The 20,692-nt window shown below is 37.3% G+C and overlaps 1 protein-coding gene across 1 annotated transcript in view; it reads left to right on the forward strand.

Annotated features, from left to right (window-relative positions):
- DDX10 (DEAD-box helicase 10) overlaps positions 1-20,692 on the forward strand; it is a 285,778-nt gene that overhangs the window by 246,343 nt on the left and 18,743 nt on the right. Inside the window, exon 18 of the mRNA XM_054438369.2 lies at positions 16,021-16,160. Within this exon, the coding sequence (XP_054294344.2) occupies positions 16,021-16,160 (140 nt within the window). The remainder of the gene's footprint in view (positions 1-16,020; positions 16,161-20,692) is intronic.

Genomic DNA, 20,692 nt, shown 5'->3' on the forward strand with positions numbered 1-20,692 from the left:
TTTACCACCTATCTAGGGATTTTGATATCTAGGGTATTAAAAAAAGTCATTATGGCAATGTATTAAATATCTTAAAATATACTAGGTAATGTTGGATTCTGAAAGAACTAGAGCAAAACCGTCTGTGGGCATTGATGAAATAACAGTCTAAACTGCCAGTAGAACTTGTGGATAACTTCATTAATATTTGACAGAATAATGAAAGGACTGTATTGTTCTTTGTGTAGAAAGATGCTACTCAGACATAACATCAGATTTTCTTAGTGTCAGATTTCTTAGTCTGTCCTAATTCTTCTCTTAAGCTCTGTTACTCACATGACCAGTTTTCATGAGACCGGTGTCAGGAATAGAGTCTCTAACAAAGAATTTACTGGAGGTTGATTGACACACAGGGCTCTAACTCATGAAATGTTTCTTTTGAGGCTACAGAATATATCTAAACAGCAGCATAAATCAGGAGTTCAAGATGTGCAATAATGCTTGTGGCCAGAGGCTTAGGGCACAAAACTTCATGCCTACAAGCTATGTTTGAGCCTTAACAATAACTGGACCCAGAATCCTGAGCTAACATATCTTTGGATTTAAGAGTGAAGTTGGTTCTTCATGACATAATGAGAAGAGGGTGGACTTTGGAGTCAAACGTACTGGGATTTCTTCCCAGCTCTATAAACTATGTCATTGAGAAAGTTATTTGGCCCCTTTAAATCTCAGTTTTCAAATCTGAATTTATGTAATGGGAATATTAACACTTTCTATGGTTGTAGCCTTTACCTGTAAGCTAAAAAGTTAAGGATTTTTTTTCTCTCATTGAATATTCACTTTTTTAACTTTAAGTGAGTATAATTTCTTTAAACCTCTCTGGCAACGATGGGATTTGAAATCGGGAGGTGTTCCTGAATGTATTGAGTCTTTGCTTGAGTTTTTTAGCCGAAGTTAAGATGCTATCTCTTCTGCCTTTCCTTTCTAATTTTTGTCTTATTGTATAACTGGATTGACCATTTCAGAGAAATTAAAGAGAATTTTTACATTATTAAATAATCCTTTCTATTTGTTAAGTAGAATGTAAAAAAAAATTTGTACCTCTACATTAAAAATCAAAATAACCTTTAATTTTTTTATTTTTTAAATAGTGATAATTTATGTACTGTAAAATTAAAGATTGCTTTGGAAAACAGGCAGTCTTCAAAAAGTTAGTCATAGAGTTACCATACAACCCAGCAACTACAATCCCAGCTGTATACCAAGAGAATTGAATACATGTCCACAGGAAAACTTGACCCTGCAGACCCTTTTGAAGAAACAGAATTCTGTGGCTTTTAATATTCATAATGTTGTGCAACCACCAGCACCACTATCTAATTTCAGAACATTTTGACAACCCCAAAAGGAACCTAGTACCCTTTAGCTCCATTTCATTCCCTTTTCCCCTCATCCTTGGCAACTACTAATCTACCTTCTGTCTCCATGATCTGTCTATTCTGGACATTCCATATAAGTGGATTCATGCAATATGTGGTCCTTTGCGATGGGCTTCTTTCACCTAACATAATGATTTCAAGGTTCCTCCATGTTGTAGCATATACCAGGACTTCATTTCTTTTCATTGATTGGCTTCCATATCTGTGAGTCCCTCATCCATGGATTCAAACAAACATGAATGAAAAATAGTTGAAAAAAATTGCATCTGTACTGAACATGCACAGACATTTTCTTGTCATTATTTCCTAAACAATACAGTGTAAGAACTGTTTACATAACCGTTATAAAATATTATATTAGGTATTATAAGTAATCTAGAGATGACTTAAAGTATATGAGAGGATATGCATAGGTTATATGCATATACCATTTCCTATCAGGGACTTCAGCACCCATGGATTTTGTTTGATTCTAACCAACCATGGATACTGAGGGATGACCATAAAGGGTTCTGGAACCAATCCCCCACAGATACCAAGAGACAATTTTATTCCATCGTATGGGTAGCCCACATTTTATTTATCCAGTTACCATTTATAGGACATTTATGTTGTTTCCACTTTCTGACTGTTATAAATAATGCTGCTATGAACATTTATGTGCAAGTTTTTCTGTGGATATGTATTAAGTTCTCTTGGGTATATACCTAGGATTGTAGTTGCTGTGTTGTATGATAACTTTATGATTAATTTTTTGAAGATTTCCTATTTTCCATAGCAAAGTGCTCTTTAGTTTTAAGGTCCTTGTTTTATTCCACTTTCCTTGAGTCATTGGTATTATAATATTGGGAAGTGGAAGGGAGAGAAAAAAATTTTTTTTTACTCTGAGTTTTCTTTTTATAAATGGACATTTTATTGAAAACCAGTGAGTTGGAAATGACCCTAATTATATTAGAGCAGGGAGTCAGAGCAGGGTGGTTTCAACAGAAGTGACTGAGGCCTCTTTACAAAATGCTAAAGGAAAACAATAGTTTTTGGTTGGAAGTGTTCATTCAGTGACATTCCATTCAGTGGTATCAAGATGACATTTTTTTGGCAAGATACTCTGTCATGGTTTGTAATTTTTATATTTGTAGGAATGTTTTCCCCACTATTTAGTGTTTCTGCCTTTTTGGATGCACATGGTTAATGGATTTTCACATTCTACTGGATTCATTCATATGCATTTGTCAAAACCTGAATTCATTCAATTCATTTCTGATTTTAAATTGCTGTTTATTTTTCACCAAAGATGAGCCAATTTTAGTACCTGCAAAGAGTAGTTTTTCAATAGCTCACTGAGAGAAATGGACTGGGTTCCCACTTGGAGAAGTGATGATAAATTGATGGAACAAACCATGAAGAAAGTAGTAAATCAAACATGCACATGACTGAAAACGCATCTCCTCTGTTTATTTCTCTGAAGATAGATCTCAACTAGCTCCGTCAGGGTTTTTTTTTTTCCCCTGAGATATGACAGTTGTGGCCAAAGATTGAAAATGTAGCCATGTGCCAGAGAGGTATATGAGCCTACTAACTCCATGGCTATTTTATGAATTATTGAAATGTTACTAACTCTTACCCTTAAAAAATGTTGCATTTGTGCTTTTATTCTGTTTTTCTGCTTCTGAGCAGCCTAAGACTGGCATATGTCACCAGGCAGCTGAAACCTAAAACATGTTCAAGGCTTTCAGGGATGAATGACCTTAAAGCTCAGGATAGTCTAATTTGAGACCTGTGTTCTTATTATCAGTTCAGCCCCAAGCAGTAGTAACTTGGAGTTGCAGGCTGCCCATGGACTCTTTGAAAGTTATGGCTCTGCTCTCCCAATAAAATGTGTTACGTGTATTTACTTTATATTTTTCATATCGTTTCAGTGGTTTTGTGGCTTCCAGGAACCCCAGGTTAAGAACTCCTAATCTAAAGCTCTCCTGAACCTGTTATAATAGATTCCATACAAAGATCTTTTAGAGTTTTAAAAAAATTTCATCTCTTTAATTTCAAAGATATTATTTATTATAAGGTACTATTAGATTGTTTAAAAGGGGGAGGGGGTTGAAATCCTGTGATCCAGTCCCACCACCTGAAGTTTCCTCTATATATGTTTTTTATAGTACGTTCTTTATATTCTACTAACTCACTGTGAACACTTTTAAATGTCATTAAAATATTCTATGGGGGAGTCCTTTTTTTTTCAATTTACATACAGTACAATTCACTGTTTGTGGTTCACTTCTATGGGTTTTGACAAATGCATAGTGATGTATCCATCGTAATCAAAGATGCAGTGTAGTTTCATCACCTCAAAAATGCCCTCTGATCTGTTTTCTGTAGCGATGTGTGCCTTTTCTGGAATTTCTTATCAATGGAGTTATCTAATATGTAGCCTTTGGGGTCTAGCTTTTTTGGGTTTAGCAAGGTGCATTTGAGATTCATCCACTATATTAGGCTGTTCTTGCATTACTATAATGAAATACCTGAGACTTGGTAATTGGCTCATGGTTCTGCAGGCTATACAGGAAGCATAGTGGCATCTGCTTCTGGGGAGGCCTCAAGAAGCTTCCAGTCATGGCAGAAGGCATGGAGCAGAAGTAAGAGAAGTGGGGTGGAGTGACACATACTTCTAAACCACCAGATATCGCAAAGACAGTACCAAGGGGATGGTATTAAACCACTCATGAGAAATCTATCCTGTGATATCCAATTACCTCCCATAGGCTCCACCTCCAGCATTGGGGATTACAATTCAACATGAGATTTGAGTGGGGACACAGATCCAAATCATATCATCCATGTTTTTGTGTATATTAACCCTTTTTTATTGAGTAATATTTTAGTCATCGAACTATTTACTATTAATACCTGGTTTACCATGTAGTACTTTTATTTAACTTCCTCAAGAACTGTGGTGCATTCTAACATTGATACTCCTTTGAGCCTTAATCATTTATTTAGTTTCAATTATATTATTTTGTGTATAATATTTTATATTTTTCTAGTATGAAACACTGCTTCCTTAGATGATGTAAATATTTCACATTTCTGCGTATGTTAGAATTTAGAGAAAGCAGGAGGGGTCCGTAAGGATATGACTGCCGAACTGCTGGAATGTCTTTTCCCAGTGTGCACACATGGGTTGATGATAAATGTTAGTATAGGCATCATCGCATGCATTTCTCTTCCAGTGCTCATAACAACCTTGAATGGTAGATGTCAGTGTTCAGATTACACTGATGAGGAAACAGAAGCTTCCTGAGTTCATGGCCTAAGGACACACAACTAGCCATTAGTGGATCAGAAGTCAAATTAGTGTCTTGTGACTCATCTCCTATTAGAATGTTTATTATTGTAAGAAAAATAGTGAACTGGACTTGGAATTTTTCTTTTACTTAATATCTTATTTAGTGTAATATTTCTCAGAAAAGACAAGAAATAAAGATGATCAATAAGACGCACCATTATTTAATAGGGCGTTATGAAATTGTAGCATCATCAGTATCCTGTTGGGCTCTGTGAAATATTCATATATTAAGAAAGCAAGTGAGTAAGCAATTTAGGAAGAAGAATGAATTTTGTGCAAAGCAGCCTTAGAAGAAATCTCATTTTGCTAAAAGTCTTAAGGTTAAAATGCTGAATCAGAGTCCTTAACTGGCATACTGTGTCTCAGATTACATTCTTCTTTTATACCAATGCTCAGCACCCAGGAAGTGTGCAGTAAACAGTTGTTAAATGAATATTCCAAGTTCCAAAGATCCTTCCAGTTTTGGAATATGCTCTTTAGGGCTTTGCATATTCATATGCCAGCCCTTTGACTGCCATTCTTAACTTTATTCACTGAATGCATTATTTATATCACTTCCTCATAGTCCTTCAGTCAAATATCCCCATTGTTTTGGAATGATGAGGAAAAAAATAAAGTATTGAGAGGAAATTGTGTAAGTGCTACTTTATTGACGGGACCAATTCTGTACTGAGGTGGCGTTTGTCTGAATTTACCTGTTTGTTCCTCGATATGGCTTTTATCATTCCCCGGCATCCTCCATTGCCTCTTTTTTTTTTTTTTTTTTCCTTTTTTGAGACGATGTCTTGCTGTGTCCCCCAGGTTGGAGTACAGTGGCGTGATCTCAGCTCACTGCAACCTCCACCTCTCAGGATCAAGTGATTCTCTTGCCTCAGCCTCCCGAATAGCTGGGATTACAGGTGCCCACTACCATGCCCAGCTAATTTTTGTATTTTTAATAAAGATGGGGTTTTACCATATTGGCCAGGCTGGTCTCGAATTCCCATTTCCTCTCATCCCCTCAAATTTCTATATGGTTAGGTGGCCAGAGCTGAAATGTGTTGCCTTCCTCTCATTTGCTGTGTCAATTATATATATTAATGCTGGGTGTTAGGAAGGGCAGAGATGTTTCTGAGCAAGATCCCCATAATTGTAGGGGATCAAAGTTGGGGTTTTCAAGTACACTTCAGCCAGTATATATTAGAGATGCACCAAATACATACACATTTGGCCATATGCCGAAGGATCAAGTATATAAATCAGTATTAACGCTGTAACCCAAATCACCCTTATAGAATAAATTTCTAGGAGGCATATAAACTAAAAATATTGCAAAATATTTTTGTTAGTATTACAACATTATTATTAAAAAGTGACGGGGCCAGGCTGTTAAAATTTAACATCATGGTGTGGGAACCATAATTCTCAGCACTGTCAGTTGCTCTTATGTTTCCTGTTCTGCACATCTGCCTTAGTAAATACATACTCACTTTCAGTAATGCATTTAATAACATCACTAACCTTTTTGTGTTCATAGTTCAGAAAAATTTTTAATTTCTTCTCTAAATAATTTAGTGCCTAGTAATTATAGCTTGGGGAAATCTCAAAATCAGTCTATCTTTAACTACTGAGGATGGTCAGCTATCCATAGCAATCAATTTTTATTTTAAATTTAAAACCTATGAAGAATTAATGCATTCTTAGAAAGTTGTTTTGAAGTTTAGTGGGAACAAAATGCGTTTTGATTACCTCACTTTTCTCTAAAATTTTCTTTTTAATCTTTACATTCCTTGTTGGAATCAAAAATAGTTTATAATAAATTTTGAAAGTTTTCCTCTTCATGAAATTTCAAAGTTGACATTTTGCTTTTAATTCATACAATATGAGAAGACTTTAAGTCCTAAATGGAATTAAATAACTAAAATTTAAATTCAGATCTTAAAGATTATTTTGTTTTTATGAATACTGTATGGCATGTAGGAACGCAATAAAGATAATTCTCTGTATTTAGTCTTTTAATATATTTTCTCACTGATAATCACTGACAACCTAGCATGACGAGGGCAACAAATTAGGAAATTTGTTTTAAAAATCAGGCAGTGGGTCTCTAATACATTAAATATGTTTTTACTCTTGTGTCCCATTTATATTTGGTATCAGACGACAGACATTACCATGTACTTTGCTGAGTTCTGGGGGAATGGAAATGAAAAGTGTGTTATTATGTAGCATATTTTAGGGTGTTACTGTGTGCCAGGTACTCTAAGTGCTTTACCTATGTTGTTTCATTTCACCTGCACAGTTGTCCTATGAAACAGATGCTTTTTACAAGTTTTACTGAAGAAGCGATGCTTAGAAATACTTGATGACTTGTGTTATCAGGTATAGTATAAAGAAACATGTTTGGTCTTTGTCCCTGGTTCCTGGCACAGAACACCCTTAAACCCCTGGGATTTTCTGAGTGACAGGAGTGTCTCTGGTTTTTCTTAAGAAGTCCCCTTTCAGCACTTGGCATTTATACTAATGAGGTGGCTTAGGGTGGTATCTCTGGATAGCTTCAGGATAGAGACTGGTTACCAGAAAGACCAAACAGTTGATTAGAGGGTGGAGCTTTTAGCCCTATTCCCCCCACCTCCCTGGAAGGGAAGGGTGGCTGGAGATTGAATTATAAAAGCCCTTGAAAAGTGAGTTCAGAGAGCTTCTGCATGGGCAGACACATTCATATGCTGGGACGGTGGCCCACCCAGGAAGGGCATGGAAGTTCTGTGCCCTACTCCCACCCCTTCCCTTGTCCTGTGCCCCACTCCCACCCCTTCCCTTGTCCTGTGCCCCACTCCCACCCCTTCCCTTGTCCTATGCCCCACTCCCACCCCTTCCCTTGTCCTGTGCCCCACTCCCACCCCTTCCCTTGTCCTATGCCCCACTCCCACCCCTTCCCTTGTCCTGTGCCTCTTCCTCTGGCTGTTTCTGAGTTTAGGCCTCCATAATAAATGGGCAATCATTAAGTAAAACCCTTTCCTGAGTTCTGTGAAAAGTTGTAGAGAGTTATGGAACCTGATAGGGGCCTGTGGGAACCCCTAAATTTGTAGTCTACTGGCCACTGGTGTCTGAAGTGTGGGCCGTCTTGTGGGACTGAGCCCTTGACCTGTGGGATCTGTGTTAAGACACTGCATGGTTACTGTCAGAATTGAGTTGTATTGTTGGGCACCTGTTGGTACCCGTTGGATTGGTGTGAAGAGACACCCTGCATTTGATGTTAGAAGGCACCACAACAGGCAAGAAGCAGCAGAGGGTGTTCCAGGAGAGAAATAGCATGCACGAAGACTTGAGGTGGAAAGAGGCTTGACTAGCGCCAGGACCTGAAAGAACATGTGTTGTAAACATGTGTCTTACATTATCACATGTGAGATTTGAAATCTATTTCAGAATTCTAATTACAACACAGAATTGGAGTTATCAGAATTGGGGAAAGAAGACTTGCAGGAAGACCCATTAGGCAGCTGGTGCAATATTCTAGGCAAAAAAAAAAAAAAAAAAAAAAAAAAGGCGTGGGGGCCAAGGATAAGGAAAATGGAGATTACCACATGTAAGGTATCATAGGAAACACCTGCATGTTTTACGAAGCTTAAAAAATACACTTGATAGTGGAAAAAACAAAAACACTGTATAAGCACATCCAAAGCTTTAATGATGAGATTTGAGATTCAGGGTGATGTAGGAGAAAATCCCTTGTGTATGTCCAGGTTTGTATGACCTTGGTAAGTAATTTAGTCATCAGAATCACAGTTTTGTAATTTCAAAAATGGGAACAATAAATCTTTTTGACCTACTTCATAGGCTTTGAAGATCAAGTAAGATAATCTATGTTAAAGCACTTTGTACGTTTGTTGTAGGAGAATGCCACATCTTATTTGTGTTTCTTGCCATTATCAAAACCAAAACCAAAATAACCAGTCAGGTAACATTTCTGTTTTGGGATATTTTCACCTGCCCTACTTGTAAATGAGTTTTCCAACTAACTGTTTTAAGAAAAGTCATTCCTATTTTAGGTGAAATAATATCCTTAGAGGTTCTTAAACTGTATTTCAGGAACTTCCAGTTATAGAGGTGACACTGATCTCTTCATGTGGGTAAAATACTCCCCCTCTTTCTGCCCAGGGCTTTAAGAGAGGAGCGTGCGTTTGCGTGTTGTGTGTGTGTGTGTGTGTGTGTGTGTCTGTGTATGAGGATGATAGGGGTTCTTGTTTTGAGCAGGCTGGAAGGGTGGAGAAGGATGAGAGAACTAGTCAGTGAGGGGGTAGTGGTGGTAACTTTCAACCTGGAAATATGAAGAGAAAGAAGCATGTTGACAGCCAGAATGCATAATCAGTCAGCCACATGTTAGGGGATCCATAAGGTGAAAACTGCTTTCTATCTCTATCAAATGTTAGACATTTAGCAGGGCTTGTGGAATTGATTCGCTCTTGATTGACTGCTCCCCAGAAATAGCAGAACCTGGCTTTCATTTTAATGCTTATGTGGGTAACTGTTCTAGAACAGCTCATTTTGTTATCAGGGCAGGGACATGATTTTGTTCACTGCAGCATCTCCAGAACCTAAAAGTGTGTCTGCTATACATAATAGGTGCTAAATAAAGATTTGTTGAATGAAGACATCTCTGTCTTAATCCATTTGTGCTGTTATAACAAAATACCTTAGATTGGGGGTAATTTATAAACAACAGAAGTTAACTGCTTACAGTTCTAGAAGGTGGGAAGTCAAAGATCAAGGTGCCAGCAGATACAGGGTCTGGTAAGGGCTTGTTCTCTGCTTCATAGATGGTACCTTCTTGCTGTGTTCTTCACGTAATGGAGAGGATGAACAAGTTTCCTCAGACCTCTTATAAAGGCACTAATCCCATTCAGATAGGCTCTACTTTAGGACCTAGTCAGTTCCCAAAAGCTTTGCCTCCTCTTCTTTTTTTTTTTTTTCTGAGACAGGACCTAGCTCTATCACCCACTGGAATGCAGTGGCATGATCTTGGCTCACTGCAGCCTCTGCCTCTTGGGCTCGAGCCATTCTCCCACCTCAGCCTCCCAGGTAGCTGCAAACTATAGGAGCATGTCACCATGCCTGGCTAATTTTTTTGTAGAGATGAGGTTTCGCCATGTTATCCAGACTGGTCTCGAACTTCTGAGCTCAAGCAGTCCATCTGTCCCAGCCTCTGAAAAAACTTTGCCTCTTAATACTATCACCTTGGGGGTTAGGTTTCAACACATGAATTTTGTGGGGGACACAAACATTCAGACCATAGCATGTTTTTGTAAGGCATCATCTCAGTGTTTATTAAACTGCCGTCTTCTTGGTTTCTATATTTAACAGAGGTCTGATGTGTACGACTAAGCTTCTGTGTGTATTCTCTTAAATATATTACGTACCTGTCTCAGTCACTTGGGGCTGCTGTAACAAATTCCATAGACTAGTAATTTAAACAACACACATTTCTCAGAGTTCTGGAGCTTGGAAAGTTCAGTATCAAGGTGCCAGTAGATTTAGTATCTCGTGAGGGCCTGTTTACTGATTTGTAGATGGCTTCTCACTGTGTCCTCACATGGTGGAAGGGGAGTTAGCTAGTTCTCTAGTTCTTCTTTTAAGGGTGCTAATTCCATTAATGAGGGCTCCACCCTGATGACCATCACATTGGGATTAGGGTATGGACATATGAATGAAGAGGAGCACAAACATTGTCCATTATAATACCCCTGTAATCCATAGAGTCTAGTTGATTCTCCTTCCTTAATATTTCTCATACTGATCCTCCACCTTCATCTCCACTGCCACTTCCTTCATTAATTATTATAGTTTTAAAACTGATATCCTTCCTTCAAATGTTACACCTTCCAACCACGCTTTCTATTGCTGCATTTCTAAGGTACTAATTTAGTTTCCTGCTAAAATACTTAAATGGTTTTCCCTTACTTACAGCAGTGAGTTTCCAGCCAGGTGTCCTAACACACTGACATAACTGGGAACTGTGTCAGGCAAACTTGTCTTCCATTTGATTCCTAAATTTGATAGCTACAAAGATAAAAAAGCTACATACCCTCCTCACAATTTGCCCACAAGGATATTCCTGTGGAGAAAGGACAGACAAGAATTCAAAGTCATCCCTCTGCTCATGTGAGACAAATGCTTATCTGAGTGTTTCCTCTGCCCTGTTGTTTCACTAAGCCAGACTAAGGCATAAGTGACTATTCCTCTACCTCCACCTCACATGTAAATTGTGTATTTAATAAGAGGCTAATCAGAGACTCAAAAGAATGCAACTGTTTGTCTCTTATCTACCTATGACCTGGAAACCCCCTCCCTGCTTCGAGTTGTCCCGCCTTTTTGGACAGTTGTGAGGTGATAGATATCTCAGAGAATATTTGACTCATGAAAATAAGTCAAAAGGAGGTAAAAATTAGGATGGTTCTGTCAGCCCAAAATATGAGACAAATCTCAACCAATTTAGAAAGTTTATTTTGCCAGGGTTAAAGGACACACCCATGACACAGCCTCAGGAGGTCCTGAGGACATGTGCCCAAGGTGGTCGGGGCACAGCTTGGTTTTATACATTTTAGGGAGATGTGAGACATCAATCAGTATCTGTAAGATGTACATCGGTTCAGTCCAGAAAGGCAGGACAACTCGAAGCAGGGAGGGGACTTCCAGGTCATAGGTAGCTAAGAGATAAACAGTTGCATTCTTTTGAGTCTCTGATTAGCCTCTTACTAAATACACAATTCACATGTGAGGCGGAGGTAGAGGAATTGTCATTCCTGCCTTAGTCTGGCTTAGTGAAACAATAGGGCAGAGAAAGCAGTCAGATAAGCATTTGTCTCACATGAACAGAGGGATGACTTTGAGTTCTGTCTGTCCTTTGTCCACAAGGAATATCCTTGTGGGCAAATTGCGAGGGAGGTATGTAGCTTTTGTAGCTATCTTATTTAGGAATAAAATGGGAGACAGGTTTGCCTGACACAGTCCCTAGCTTGACTTCCCTTCGGCTTAGTGACTTTGCTGTCCCTATTTTCCTTTCATGGTCCCATTTTGGTAAATTATCTCTTAAATGATTCATGAAACCAAAGATAGAGACAGAGCAGCTAAGAATGTCCATTTTCTGACCGTATATGGCTAGAAGTACATACTTCTAGGCTTTGCTAAAAAGACATAGTACTTCAGAATGTTTTCATTATGGTGATACTATTTTTAACTTAGTGACTTGTGTTGTAAATGATAGTGGTTTTGTTTATTAATAAATTACAAGTGTTAGTCACATTATACTTTCCATAATACAGGTATTACACATTTTATTGGTCATTGTCATGAATTGACTGTAATGCAGCACAGACAATATGGTACAGCACCAACATTGCAGTCATTTTGTAGGTCAGGAAATAGCAAGGCCTGGATGTTGCCAATTACAAGAGTCACATTAAAACAAATCCAAATAGCATTTTATCCATTTGAAAGTAAATTTTTATTACTTTGAATTAGTATTTTCTTTATATACCAATGTAAATAAACATTTATATTGGAATACCGAGTTAAGGTATTTATATTAAGTTTAACTTTCAAATTATTCTCTTATTAAATTGTAGGTATTTTGTGAGGGTCACTTTATAATGCTAAAGGGGCATAGTAAATTGTGGCATTATATATTAATACAGTTGAATAATGTGTTCTGCTCAAAGTGTCAGAGTACAGATCTCAAAGTCAGCAGAGCAGCTGGAAATTAGAGGAATCGCCAGAGGCAGCCACAGAGAGGGTGAGCCTACCTCTGCCTGAATTCTTGGCGAAGTACCACATTGTACAGGCTCAGGGGAGACCCGTAGGAAACTAGAAGCCACAGGATCAAAACACATATCAGCAGCTCCTTACTATGGATTAGAGTCTGCAGTTTTAATCTAGGCAAAGTACCTGCCTGTTAGAATACAAATTCAGGAGTCCTCAGAAAACATGATAGAATCTAGTGTTTCGGTAATATGTTATCTACAGTCTCCAGTTTTCTACAAAAATATTAGACATGCAATTAAACAGAAGAGTGTGATCTATACTCCAAAAAAGGCAATCAGTAGAAGCTGACTTAGCTCAGATTTGAATTTAGCAAAGACTTCAAAGCAGGTATTTTAAATATATTCAAAGAATTAAGAAAATATGGTATCAGTGAATGAAAAAATGTTCTGAGCAGGGAAATGGTAACCATTAAAAAAAATACTGGAAATCCTAGAGCTGAAAAGTGCAGTTACTAAAATTTAAAAAATTGCCAGGTGGGCTCAAAAGCAGTTTGGCATTGTCAGAAGAAAGGAACAGCAAACCTGAACACCCAGTAGAAATTGTCCTGTATGAGGAATAGAAAAAAAAAAAATGAAGAAAAAGGAACAGAACCTATGAGACCTGTGAAGTAGTCCAATATACATGTGCTTGGAGTCCTGAAAGGAGAGATGAAAAAGAGACATAAACATATTTGAAGGAATAATGGCTGGAAACTCCACAAATTTAGTGAAAAACATTATCAGATCCAAGAAGCTTATACAGAGTCCCAAGAAATACAAACACAAAACCATCCCTAGACATATCATGGTCAACTGTTATGATAAACAAAAAATTGTGAAATCAGCTAGAGGAAAATGATACTTGCTTACCCTTCAAGGAAAACAACTGAAAGTATTTGTTGCTGATGGTAAAATTTGAGCTTTTAGGAAAACAAGAATTTTGGAAAACTTGTATTCACCAATATTTCTCAGTATTTGACTTTGGAAAATTTGTAACCACCAACAGCTTCCCAATACTAAAAAGGCTTTTTTTTTTTTTTTTTTTTTTTTTTTAAAGACATTGATGGTGGATAACAAATGTGACTTTAAAAAAATTATATAATAAAATGTGTCAACATTTAGAGATCTACATAATCTATGTAATTCAGTGAACAATTATTTTCCAAGTAACCAATGTATGATGTTACAAAATCATTCACTAAAGATCCATTCAAAGTGCAAGGTAGACCAATGGATTTTAATGTAACAAATTTCAAAAAGTTCATTGCTATGGTTTCAGTTTTCATATCACAACTAGTTTTTAAGAAGCTATTACACATCAACATTTGTTATGGAATGAACAAAGAATAACTGCAGTTTTCTGAAAAGGTTTTATTACTCTTCCCTTTCCCAAATACCTATCTGTGAGAGGCCAGATTGTCTTTCCATTTTTCAACCACAACAATATCGCACCAGAATGAATGCAGAGTGGATTTGAGAATGCAGCTGTCTTCACTTAAGCCGGACATTAAAGAGACTTGCAAAAATGTCAAAAAAAAAAAAAAAAAAAAAAAAAATTCTTTAGGAAATTACAGCTATTTTTCATAAAATATATTTTTATGTTAATACAGTTTATTAAATGAATAAATATATTTTTTAAATTCTTAATTTCTAATACAGTAAATGTCAGTAGATCTTCCCCATGTTAACAAAAGCTCTTTGGCATCCTCCATTCTTTTTAGGTGTAAAGGTGTCCTGAGACCAAAAAGTTTAGAACTGTTTTGAGTCTGCTCTGCCTCCACCTTCAGATAGTACATTTCTTTAAGGGCATCAGACTGGAAAATTAGAAATATCTTATAGCTCAGGAAATTAGAATTCTTGAGTTTATGGTGACATCCAATTTTTGTTGGTATCTTTGATTATTTTCAAGTAAACAATAAAATAAGCTGTCAAGTGTGCTGCTTAATGCTTCTAATCCCCCCTCCCCCCAACTCAATTTCTTTCCAGACCTTTTATTTTTTACCAGGGACTCTCACCAGGAAAATAATATGGGACTTTTGCAGTGGTGACTAATTCTTATTTTCTTATGTTTAGAGGTTATCAAAAAATGTTAAAGTACTTTAATAGTGAATAGCATAATAGTGCTAGCACAGTCATTGTGCTAGCATAATCATTACTATGCTATTCTGAATTGTTATTCAGTTTCTGGGAATGAGCATTAATCATTTGAAATCAAAAGAATCAAAGAATCATTGAAGTTTGTATCATTTGGTATGAAGAAGAATTGTAAAGATGGTAACTGAAAGAAACCCTGAAATTTTTTTAGTCCTACTTATAATTTTCTGTTAAATGCATGTGCCACTGCTTGTTTCGGTTTACCTGGTAGTTGATAAAACCAGTCTACCAGAAATAAATTTGTTATGTGATGTTCATAACATAAATGTATAATAAGGTTAATTTTGCGTTAGTTTGTTTTTTGACAAAAATAACCACCAAAAATTAAAAACAAAGCCCACTTAACCTACCTGCTTGCCTGAAACTGAATAGATCTCAACTTCCATACATTCCCTCCCATGCATTATTGCTTTTCTCATTTCTTGGTGTTCCTCCCCTTTTCCCATTGTTCTTGGTGACTCTGCACTTGCATTTGAATTTAGAAGACCCATCACTATAAATAAGCTTGTATAGATCTGATTATTGTTGTTGTTTTGTTTTTAAGAGATGGGATCTCACTCTGTCACCCAAGCTGGCATGCAGTGGTGCAATCATGGCTCACTCTAGCCTCAGCCGTCTGGCACAGGAGATCTTCCCACCTCAGCCCCTGGAGTAGCTAGGACTACAGACACATGCCACCATGCCCAGCTAATAGATCTGATAGTTTTTTAAGACTTATACTTTTGTGGTCATAAAATCAGACAAATGTTACTGTACTCTGGCTTCTGATCTTTTATATTTTCACCTAATATTTTTGGTAGTTTTGAAACTTACATATGTGGACAGGAGCACTAAAACAATTTTATATGCTATTTCTTTATGTTTATTTTTATTTTATTTTAGAGATGTTGCCCAGGCTGGTGTGCAGTGGCTATTCACAGGCATGATCATTGTGTACTGCTGCCTCAAACTCCTGGGTTCAAGCAATTCCTTTGCCTCATCCTCCTGAGTAGCTGGGATGACAGGAGCGTGCCACAGCACCTGGCTTTTATTTCTTTGATAATTGAGTTGAGTTACATGGAAATAATAAAATAGACAATTTTCTCCTGTATTGTGTTTAAAGGACTGAATAGTGATTTGCTTTCTGAATCTTATTTTATTTTTTAAATGATAAGGATTTTCATTCTCTTTGCAAATGGTTGTGGTTCTGAAAGTCACATAAAGGCCTACACCAGAATAGAAAGCTAATCTGAGGATGTCAATTAGAGGGATAGCCATTTGGGTCTGCAAATAAAACCTGATTATTTATCAACTGACTTCTTCAACTACAATTTCCCTTATTATTATTTTTTAGGCCAAAGATGAAGAGGAAGCCTTTCTGGATTGGAGTGATGATGATGATGATGATGGATTTGATCCAAGCACACTCCCAGATCCAGATAAGTACAGAAGCTCTGAAGATTCAGATAGTGAAGATATGGAAAATAAAATAAGGTATGTTTTTACTGTGTGTATGAAATACATTACTCAGTACTCTCACATGAGTCTTCTAATGAATCCAAAAGACATTACTAAGAGTTCTACTCCATGAGATGTTTGCTGCTTTTTTTTTTTTTTTTTTTTTTTTGATACCTTTACTTATATTCCTGGAAATCCTGCTGCTGTTTTTTTACTCATTTTGCTGCAGATTGTTCAGATCATGTTAGGACCTTTTTGATTATTTCTATAATACCTATTAACAGATATAAGTATGATATATGAGTTGTGTTTTTCCTTTCTCTATTCTTTTTTTTTTCTTATCTTTCTCTGAGTCCTTTATGCTTAAGTATTTGATGCACTAAGATCTGTTCTCTGCAAACAGAGTTAGGGTTTTATTTTTTTTCATTGTCAAAGAACTCTATTAAAGATACTGCTAAAAATTGTCCTTGAATTTTAAAAAGTGGACATTATTCTTCCACATTCTTTTATATGGAATTAAATAACAAATAAAATACTGGGGGGGCTGGGCACTGTGGCTCATGCCTGTAGTCCCAACACTTTGGGAGGCTGATGTGGGAGGATTGCTTGAAGCCAGGAGTTTGAGACCAGCCTGATCAACAAAGTGAGACCCTGAATCTACAAAAAAAAATTTTTTTAATAAATAAAATAATGGAACACTTGTACAGAAACAACTCTTGACAAATTCCTTCACTTTAAAATCTATTTGCTATTATTTATTTGCTACCGTTGGCAGAAACAAATGAAATGTGATGAATTGAATAATAGTATGACTTGCTCACCATTTGTTTTCAGAGTACTATGTATTAGATTACATTAAGAGTCTATTGATTTAAAAGTTGAGAACGTTAAACTTCATGCTCAATCTAAACCAACAAGCTTCTTTACAGAAGGGAGGTACTAATGACAGATAGAGTTAGTATGATTGAAGGGAAGAGGAAGCTTAATGGAACCCTTGAAGTGCTAGCACAGGGAGTTTGGAGTTGGAGAAATAGGCCATAGAGAGCTATAATTTGTTTTAAACAAGAACATTATGAAAAGGTCTTAAAGATTTTCTTAGGACAAAATGCTGTAGAGAGACAGAGTTACTCTTCATTTGACTCTTATGCATATTTAAACATGAATTATTTTTTAATAGGGAAAATTCACTTATCCAAATTCAGTTTTCTGAGGTGATGCCAGAAACTTCCATTTGCTGTTGGACAACTAGGTGGTTGAACATATGAGCTTTATATAGTATGTGTAGGCTCTAGGTAGTGGACATCATTGTTTTACTACCACAAGAGGCACCACAGATAAAAATAATTTGATTAGGATTTAGAAAAATATACAAATGTTTGTACCATAAGGATTAAATAATTTAGGTTCTGGGCATATTCCTAATCTTTAAAAATTGACCTTTAAGAGTAAATGTACACGCTCTGAGTTCCTTGGTGTATGTGTCTGAGACCCAGATGAACCCCAGTGGGGTCAGGTTTGCTTCCCCTTGTGTTCCTATATAAATGCACCTCTTTTAGAATGGTTTATGGGGTCTGTATTTTGGTAGATGTGATTTAATGTAACATACCTGACTTTCAGTCGTTATCTTGCAAGTGTTTCCATGTAACTTGACTCCCTGGAAGGAACATTAATTGGTTCTTACAGTTCTGCAGCCATATTTTGCATATCTATCTAATATACCTTTAAAAAATAGTCAACCTTTGAAACCTTTGGCACGATGTCAGCAATCCTTCTGCATTTGATTTATATGGATTTTTCCCTCATATTTTAGATATGATCTTTCATCTGTGTACAGCAGGCATTTCATTTAATTCTTCTGCCATTTCTTGCCCTTATAGTGACATTTCCATGCTACCACCTAGTTAATATAACCTGTTCTCTAGTAGCTCATGTGTTTCATCCTGTTAATTAGCTGTAAATGTTTTGTACCTAGAAATTGTCTTTACATCTTTTTTTTTTTTTGGTACCAACACTTAACTGCTCTAACCTCACTTCCCACCCCTAATATTAATGTCATGGCACAGAGAATGCCTTGACATATTTGAATTGATTAATTGATTGATGAAGGAGATTTACAGGGTTAAAAAAGAAATGTAATTAGAAGAGACTATATCATTGGTCCTAATATTAATAGGTTAAATGATACAAGAAATGACAGAATATAGATGGAGAGTTGGAAGAAGCCAAGTTCATACAGTGTAATGGTGATGAACAAGAAGGTAGGAGTAGTGTGAGAGATGACAAAGCATCTTAACTTAAAGACAAGGGTTCAGATGGAAAGTATTTAAGCATTATATGAAAATTAAAACAGTTTTAATTTCATTCACAGCTAACAAGTCAGCATTAGTGGAGGCTGGAATTGGTCAACTTGTTTTAAGCTGACAAAAATTGTCTTTTGTTGAAGAGGAGGATATCAACAAGGGCTTGATCACTGACGAGGGATTTTATTCCTGTAGCGTATATAAGGGCTTTCTAGCAGGTTTTTTGTTTTGGCCTGTGAACACAGAGATTGTCTAATCTTATAGCCTCCTTCTAGATGAAAAAACCAAGGCTTTAAAGGCCGAAATACCTTGTCTGTGATCACAATAAAAGTTAGGGACAGATCAATGTGATCTTTGTAAATTAAACTAACTCCCTAGTTCTGGAATCTCAGTTAGGTTGTATAGAATTACCCTGGTGTTGAGAGAGGTAGCTCAGGATAATGTCATTTGACTAAAGACCTGGATCCATGGACTAACCATAAGATAGACATGGTTTCCCACCCTCAGCATTATTGATATTCCAGCCCAGATAATTTTTTGTTTGAGAAAGGGTATAAGCTGCTTAGCATCATCCTTGGCCTCTACCACTAGCATTTGGGACAACTAAAAATGTCTTTAGACATTGTCAGGTATCTCTGAGGAAGCAAAATTGCCCACACTTAAGAACAACTGGATTCGACCCCAGATGGCAGATACATATTACTGGTGCTTAATTTCCCCTGTCCTTCATTCAGAGTAGGTTTTTTCTTTATTCATTTCCATTTGGCCTAAGCAGTCCTCAGCACAGTCTCTATCAATCAACTGGAACTGGTATGGAAGGTAAAACCTATTTGCCATTCCTGGACTAGCAGGCAGGATTTGGAGTAAATTATAAGTAGTAGTCTACATCTGTAATTTCTATTTATACTTTAATTTCCATTTTTCTCCCTTTTCTGTGGTTTATTTGCCTCAATGGCAATGAATCAAGATGTATGTAAACTAAAACCAAAATTGTTTTAGATAAAGAAAATGTATTTGGAAGATTGTATATACTAGAATTTTGACAGTAGTAATTGCTGTTGCTGCTAACATTTGCATAGTAGCACCAGTAAAGTTTTTGTGTATTCTTCCAGTTTGGCTACATCTTCTTTTTCTTTGCTTCTCATAAGCTGTGTGATTACACGCTAAGATCTTATGATGTCAGCTTTAGTGAGTCCTCTTGACATGTTCACATGTTTTGCTTGCTGTGCTGTCTCTAGCCCTCTACTCAGTAATTGAGGCAATGGCTAGTACTCCAGCCTCTTGGACATCATCACATCTCTCAGTAGGTTATTCTCTGGCTATGCACTTAGCATTTTCAGAGACAAATTGACTCTTATGGGACTAGATAGACCAATTAGAAAGTAGCTATTAGTCCCGGCCGGGCGTGGTGGCTCACACCTGTAATCCTAGCACTTTGGGAGGCCAAGGTGGGCGGATCATAAGGTCACGAGATCAAGACCATCTGGCTAACACAGTGAAACCCCATCTCTACTAAAAATACAAAAAATTAGCTGGGCATGGTGGTGGGTGCCTGTAGTCCCAGCTGCTGGGGAGGCTGAGGCAGGAGAATGGTGTGAACCCGGGAAGGCGGAGTTTGCAGTGAGCCAAGATCGTGCCACTGCACTCCAGCCTGTGCGACAGAGCGAGACTCAGAGAGAGAGCCGAGCATGGTGGCTCACGCCTGTAATTCCAGCACCTTGGGAGGCTGAGGCAGGCAGATCACAAGGTCAAGAGATTGAGACCATCCTGGCCAAGATGGTGAAACCCTGTCTCTACTAAAAATACAAAAATTAGCCGGGCGTGGTGGCAGGTGCCTGTAGTCCCAGCTACTTGGGAGGCTGAGGCAGGAGAATTGCTTGAACCTGGGAGGCAGAGGTTGCAGTGAGCCGAGATTGTGCCACTGCACTCCAGCCTGAAGACAGAGCAAGACTCCATCTCAAAAAGAAAAAAAAAAGAGATTGAGAGAGAGAAGAAAGCAAAGAAAGCACAAGGGAGGGAGGGGAAGGGAAGGAGAAAGAAAGAAGCTATTAGTCCCAAACTAAACTAGCATGAGCGAGTTTCTTTGAAAATTTCCTCTGGGTGTTTCTTTTTTCTTTACTTTATTGACACACATAAATATTCAGCATGAGTAACACTTTTGTTTCTCCACATGGAAAAGACACTGTCAGTTGGAACTAGGCAATGGAGAGCCAGATTTAGTGGAGAATGACAGAATCTGGGGTCAATAGTTCCCCCTCAGGGAGGTCT

The sequence above is a fragment of the Pongo pygmaeus genome, chromosome 9 (genome assembly GCF_028885625.2).
Source record: "Pongo pygmaeus isolate AG05252 chromosome 9, NHGRI_mPonPyg2-v2.0_pri, whole genome shotgun sequence".
In the NCBI taxonomy this organism is placed as follows: Eukaryota; Metazoa; Chordata; class Mammalia; order Primates; family Hominidae; genus Pongo; species Pongo pygmaeus.